The sequence below is a fragment of the Vigna radiata genome, chromosome 7 (assembly GCF_000741045.1).
Source record: "Vigna radiata var. radiata cultivar VC1973A chromosome 7, Vradiata_ver6, whole genome shotgun sequence".
NCBI lineage: Eukaryota > Viridiplantae > Streptophyta > Magnoliopsida > Fabales > Fabaceae > Vigna > Vigna radiata.
The window spans coordinates 26,774,601-26,781,914 of record NC_028357.1 but is presented as its reverse complement, the minus strand read 5'-3'; the positions used below and the strand labels follow the sequence as shown (position 1 = coordinate 26,781,914).

The following is a 7,314-nucleotide window of genomic DNA, read 5'->3' as shown; positions in this document are numbered from 1 at the left end:
TGCATGTACTGATACTAATGTTACATTTGTTCTAACAATATGCTAGACAATTATGTCAATGTCCTCCTCACTCTCTGAGATATCTAGTCAGAATACAATAAAAAAATTGGAGAAAAATGATTGGTCTTCTAGCCATGAAGTTGACAATTGTTTGGAAGCAATGATTCCTGATGGTACTCAGGCTCNAGCTATATGTTATCTGTTTATAGTCATTCGTGAAATTTCAATTGTAATTAGCAATGATTTTGTGTAGGGGCAATTGTTGCTATCCAGGATGTCAACCAACACATGTATTTTACAGTTGAAGGTGAAGAAAAGACTTTCAGAGTAGGTGGTGTCATTCATTATTCTCTGGTAGGAGAAAGGGCTCTTTTCAGGGTAAGAATTATGTTTAAAATATCTTTCTATTTTCTTTTAATTCATTTTTCAATCTTCTGCTCTATCTCTTAGTTGCTATAAATTTTGCAGATATTCCTCTTTCAATTATAATTTTTTGATTTCTTGTCAAACATTTAATTATGTTTTTAAAATATGAAGTAATTTTAGGGTCTTAAATGCGTTGGAGTTTATAGTTTGGATTTAACTACGGTAAAATTAGAAAAAAAAGTGTTTCCACCTTTAATTTCTATTAAATAAACTTAAACTAACACTTAAAATCAAGGGTTGTTACACCCTTNATTTCTCAATGTAGAAGAGCAAAACTGTTAGGGATTCGGGGATGAATTCCTAACTAGCTCTCACTCTCTCTTACTCTTCAATCAACAAGAAAGGAAAAAGAATGAAAAGAATTATCTGTATTCACAACAAGAATTCAAGAATACACTGTCAGTAGAAGCATAACCCCCTCCACCTGGTGCTAAGACCGGTTTATACACTCAAAAGTCATTAACTACTCAACCAAAACAATTAAAGGTCCTTATAAAGGGCCTTTCTCGCCCTCACTTAACTGTTTACAGTTTAAGTGTTCCGTTTCCCCCTTTTCCTTTCATAAACTCTCCACACCCTAACATCACTCCCCCCTTGAAGATNCGCCCTCACTTAACTGTTTACAGTTTAAGTGTTCCGTTTCCCCCTTTTCCTTTCATAAACTCTCCACACCCTAACATCACTCCCCCCTTGAAGATTAACCTTGTCCCCAAGGTTAAAGTCGGGAAATTGTTCCTGTATCCACTATTCGATCTTCCCAAGTAGCATTCTCTATTCCTCCATCCTGCCACTCAATCAACACTTGCTCCCTTGGGGCCCCTTCTTGTTGTTGAGCCCGTGTATCAAGCACTCTGCTCGGCCAACAAGTAGGTCCACTAACCTGTAATTCAGCTGGCAACTCTTTCTCCACTTGCTTCGTACCGATGGCTACTTTTAATTGTGATGCATGGAACACGGGGTGGATTCTAGCATTTTCTGGCAATTGTAGTTTAAATGCCACCTCGCCTATCTTCTGCATTACCTTAAAGGGCCCATAATACCGAGCTGTCAACTTTGGGTGTAATCCCATTTGCATAGAAGCCTGTCGGTGCGGTCTAACTTTTAAATACACCTAATCGTCCACCTTGATTGACACCGGTTTCCTCTTACGGTTCGCGTGCTTCACCATCAGATCTTGCGCCCTTGATAAATGGAAACGGAGCTGCTGTAACGCTTCATCCCTCGTCTGCAACTCTTGTGCTACAGCCTCCACCATAGTTTCCCTGGGAATGAATTGGGTTAGCGCTGGTGGTGCTCTGCCATAAGCCACTTCAAAAGGCGTACACTTAGCCGATCCTTGGTAGCTGGTGTTATACCAGTACTCGGCCCAGGGAAGGACAAAAAACCAGCTCTTTGGCTGTTCCGAACAAAAACAACGTAAATACCCTTCAAGAATGCGATTAAGTACCTCAGTTTGTCCATCAGTCTCGGGGTGGTAGGCGGTGCTCATTTGGAGGTGGGTTCCTTGCATCTTGAACATCTCTTTCCAAAATAAGCTGAGAAACAAGGGGTCGCGATCGCTTACTATCGTTTTGGGAATTCCATGCAACTTTACTACCTCCTTCACAATTGTTTCTGCTACGGTCCTCGCGGTGTAAGGGTGCCTGAGAGGGAGGAAATGCCCATACTTGCTTAATCGGTCCACCACCACGAGTATGGCGTCATGCCCTCTTGATTTCGGAAGTCTCACAATAAAGTCCATGCTAATGTCCTCCCAAACTGCTTCAGGAATTGGCAATGGCTATAAGAGACCTTGGGGTGATGATGCAAGATACTTGTTTTGCTGACATACTAAGCATCGGCCCACATACTCTGTCACGCTCCTTTTCATTCCAATCCAGAATAGCGATTGAGCTATCCTTTTATTTGTTCGATAAACGCCAGAATGTCCCCTTGTTGGGGTAGTATGAAATTCGGCTAACAATTTTGGAACCCACTCCGATTTGGCAGCAATGACTAATTGTCCTTTGTAGTGCAAACGCCCGTTCTCCATAGTGTAAGCAGGGTGTTTATTCGGATCTGTTTCAATGTCCTCTTTAATCTTCTTCAATTCTCCGTCTTCCTCCACCTCCTTGATTATGTCTTGGAAATCTCTCCAATAGGGTCGCACTACCCCCATTAGGTCAGCTTCTACTACCTTTCCTCCGGCGTCACCTTCTTCATCCAGATCTCCCCCTTCTCTACGGGATAAAGCATCTGCAACCCGGTTCGAGGCCCCTGTTCTGTAGGCTATGTCGAAATCATAGCCCAGTAGTTTCGCTATCCAATGTTGCTGGGCCTGCGTCGTCACCCTTTGTTCCAACAAGAATCGTAAACTCTTTTGATCCGTGTACACAATGAACTTTCGCCCTAGCAGATAGGGTTGCCAGTGTTGTACCGCCATCGCCACCGCCATGAGCTCCTTTTCGTAGATCGCTTTTCCTTGACTCGCACCAGATAACGCCTTGCTGTAGTAAGCGATCGGTCTTTGTCCTTGTGATAGCACCGCCCCAATGCCTCCACCAGATGTGTCACACTCCACCGAGAATGGCTTCGTAAAATCCGGCAACGCCAGCACCGACGCCGTCGTCACAGCTTTCTTCAGTCTCCCCATTGCTTCCCTGGCAGCCTCGGTCCACACAAAGTTCCCCTTTTTCAACATCTCTGTAAGGGGCTTTGCTATTTTTCCGTAGTCTCTGACGAACCTCCGGTAATACCCTGTCAAACCCAGAAACCCCCTCAGAGCTTTCAGCGTTCTGGGTTCTCCCCAAGCAGCGACCACCTCCACCTTTTCCTTATCCATTTTGACCCCTTCTGCCGTGATGACATGGCCCAAGTATTGAATTGACCTTTGTCCGAACTCGTTCTTCTTCCTATTGACCACCCAACTCTGCTGCTGCAGTCGGTCCAACACTTTTTTCACATGCTCCATGTGTTCCTCCCACGTGGTGCTGTAGATGAGAATGTCATCGAAAAAAACGAGCACGTACTTTCGCAAACAGGGCCTGAATAGATCATTCATGGCGTGTTGGAAGGTGGCAGGAGCATTGGTGAGGCCGAATGGCATTACCAGAAATTCGTAATGCCCCGAATGTGTTCGGAATGCCGTTTTCTGCAAATCTGCTTCGCCCATCCTGATCTGGTGGTAACCGGCCTTGAGGTCCACCTTCGAGAAATAACGTGCGCCATAGAGCTCGTCCAGCAACTCTTCAATGACTGGAATTGGAAATTTGTTGGGGACGGTGGCCCTGTTCAATGCCCGGTAGTCTATGCAAAACCTCCAACTACCGTCTTTTTTCTTAACGAGGATGACGGGGCTTGAATATGGACTTCTGCTCGGTCTTATAACTCCCGCATGTAACATCTCCGACACCTGGCGTTCAGTTTCTGTCTTCATGACATGTGGGTAGCAGTAGGGCCGCACATTCACTGGGTCTGTGCCCTCTTTCAAGACAATCTGATGCTCCTGCTTTCTATTAGGTGGCAAGCCCTGTGCTTCCCGAAATACCCTTGCATAATGTCCAATAATTCCCTCCAGCTCCTCCTTTTGTTCCTTTGTAATCTCTTCCTCTTCACTCACTTCACACTCCTCACTCCAGACCAAAGCCCATGCTTCGACCTCACTCAGCTTCAACAATTTTTCTGGCTCAACTACCCTCCGTTCCAACGCCGGGTCGCCCCTGACGACCACCCTCTTCCCTGCATGTCCGAATGCCATTGTCGAGTCTTGCCAGTTGAGAGTGATCTCCCCTAGCTTGGCCAACCATGCAACTCCTAATATCATATCCACCCCTCCTAGCTCGAAAAGGTAAAATCTTTCCTCGATCTCCACTCCACCCATGTCAACTTTCACCTTCGGACAACATCCTCTGGCCTCCTTCTTATGGCTGTCTCCCAAACTCACCTGGTAGGGACGAGTGTCCTTCATCTCAAGCTGTAATTCTTCCACCAACCTCTTACTTATGAAATTGTGACTGGCCCCATTGTCGACCAGTATCAGAACGTCTCTTCCCCCGGCCGAGAACGCGGAAAGCTCCATGCATGGAGTCGCCGTTTCAGCATCGGTCCCCTTTGCTTCGTCTACCTTATCTTCCGCCAGCAACACCACCCGCAAACTCTTCTCCGGGCACTGGTGACCAGGGCTGAAAGGCTCACCACAACGGAAACACCTCCCCTCCTCACGACGTTTTAAGTATTCTGGGTAAGGCAGGTTGCGAAAGTTTCTTCCCCGATTGTCTCCTCCGCTAAGACTGCCACCTCTCACTGGCCCATTTCTTGCCACTCCGTCTTGTTTTAACGACCCCACACTTTTCGCCGGAGCGACCCTCCCCGGCATGCCCCTCTGCGACTCAGTTCTCGCCACCACTGCTTCGTCGCTGGTGGTTCGTCCCCATAAAGGTGGGTTCTTGGCACCAATCCACCCCAACAATCCTAGGCCACAAAGAGCCTCCTCGATGTCGCGCGCGATCCTCATCACTGTCATCAGATCACGCGGGTCATAGGGCCTCATCTGGCACCTCATCTCCTCGCGCAGTCCCGCCAAAAAGTAACCCAGCAAATGGTTATCAGAAAACTCCTTCGTCTGATTGGCTAACGTTTCAAACTCCTTCACGTACTCCTCTACCGTGGACGTTTGTTTGATCGCCGCCATCCTCTCAAAAATCCCTCCTTGGTGACGACTATCGAAACGGATCAACAACGCCTTCTTGAGGCCCTCCCAGGTACGGTTACTCGCCTTATCCTTCCAAAACTTGAACCAGTATCCGGCGCTACCCTCCATGCTAATATGCGCCAGTTCCACCTTCTCCTCCTCTGCTACCCGTTGAATTTCGAAAAATTTCTCCGCCCTGCTGATCCAATTCAAGGGGTCAAGTCCCTCGAAAATAGGTAATTCCACCTTTCGTCTCCAATTAGGTAGATTTCCCGATTGCTCCCCCTCACCTTCTCTATCCCCATTATTAACGCGCTGGTTTCCTCCATTATGGTTTACAGATTCTTGGCTCCCATCGGATCCTCCTTCTCCTCGCTTGTTACGCATTCCCATCGCCCTTATAAATTCTCATATTTCTTTACGCATCACCATTGATTCTTGACGGTTCGCTACGGTCTCCGCCCTCAGTCCGGCGGTCTCCGCTTTCAATCCGTCAACAGCCAATCCAAGATGTTCCATCTTTCCTTCAACCGCTTGCACTCTTCCCTCCATCGCTCTCAATCTCCTCCTCACAGGATCCGGCAGGTCGAACCACGTTGTTAGGGATTCGGGGATGAATTCCTAACTAGCTCTCACTCTCTCTTACTCTTCAATCAACAAGAAAGGAAAAAGAATGAAAAGAATGTTCTGTATTCACAACAAGAATTCAAGAATACACTGTCAGTAGGAGCATAACCCCCTCCACCTGGTGCTAAGACCGGTTTATACACTCAAAAGTCATTAACTACNCTACCAAAACAATTAAAGGTCCTTATAAAGGGCCTTTCCCGCCCTCACTTAACTGTTTACAGTTTAAGTGTTCCGTTTCCCCCTTTTCCTTTCATAAACTCTCCACACCCTAACATCACTCCCCCCTTGAAGATTAACCTTGTCCCCAAGGTTAAAGTCGGGAAATTGTTCCTGTATCACTATTCGATCTTCCCAAGTAGCATTCTCTATTCCTCCATCCCACCACTCAATCAACACTTGCTCCCTTGGGGCCCCTTCTTGTTGCTGAGCCCGTGTATCAAGCACTTTGCTCGGCCAACAAGTAGCTCCACTAACCTGTAATTCAGCTAGCAACTCTTTCTCCACTTGCCCGTGAGCAAATATTGGACGTTAATATGATTTTATGTATGTCTTTGTGAAAAATGAGAAATAAGAAGTTTTCTGAATAAGCAACATGTTTTTAGTTTATATAAATGAAATTTACATGGAAATAATTAAATTAAACAATATTCCTAAGATACATTGAACACTGGTTGGGACTTGGGTGTTACTGGTGCCTAATTCCTACATTAAGTTGTATGAGATGCTCAGTGAAATATTTATGTGTTTGTTTCTTCTGCTTTTAATAACTAGCGTGCAAATGTGAGTTTTTCCGTTGTGCTTTAGTGCTTAGCAATTGATTTTTTGTTAGTTGTTGATGTCTCAAATGGTTAGCTATATGCGAATTCCTTAGAGATATTGTAAAATTCTATTGAGTTTCCTGTAAATGAACATCTCTTAGGTTGTGCATAAATTTTATTAGTTGAACTTATAAGGAGATGCCAACAATTGTGTTTTATTATTCCATATTTAGCAAATTATAATTACGGTGTATAATGTAAATGTCACTAAATAATAAGGATCTCTCTATATCCCTTAATAATAGGGGTTTGATTATATCCTTGAATAATAGGGGTCTGATCACNTTAAGTGTTGTTATTACATTTCCAAAATTATCTTTCCAATCTTGTACATATATCTGATGTACTCTTAGCAATAAAATCATTCTATTCTACCCTAATATTTGAGAGGAGATATTGTAAGATGCTTTTGTGTGTGATAGGTAAATTAATTTTCCAACCAAACAAAAATATATCTCCTTATCCACCACTAAATTGCCATCTACGCTATTGAACATATGACTTGGATATATAGGAGTACCATTGGAAAGCCACATTAATTGCAGTCACACATGTGCTTGCGTTAGTTGAGGCCTCTTTGGAATTGCCTTTGTTGAAACTTTAAGGCTGGTAGTTTAGTTTTAGTCCCACATTGACCGATGTTATAGCTAAATTAAGTTATACAAATAAGGGGCAATGAGTACTTGATAACATTTTGTAGGATTAAGTTATGCTAAAAGCCTAAATTGTAAGATGGTATTAGAATCTATTTTAAGACCAAGATCCTTTGTT

The 7,314-nt window shown here is 44.4% G+C and overlaps 1 protein-coding gene across 1 annotated transcript in view; it reads left to right on the top strand.

The window, feature by feature from the left end:
* The first annotated feature begins 43 nt into the window (after window positions 1–43).
* Window positions 44–7,314, top strand: part of LOC106768296 — a 47,418-nt gene continuing 40,147 nt past the window's right edge. The window contains 2 exon segments of the mRNA XM_022783309.1: window positions 44–173; window positions 254–378. Of these exon segments, the coding sequence (XP_022639030.1) occupies window positions 53–173; window positions 254–378 (246 nt within the window). The 5' untranslated portion in view covers window positions 44–52.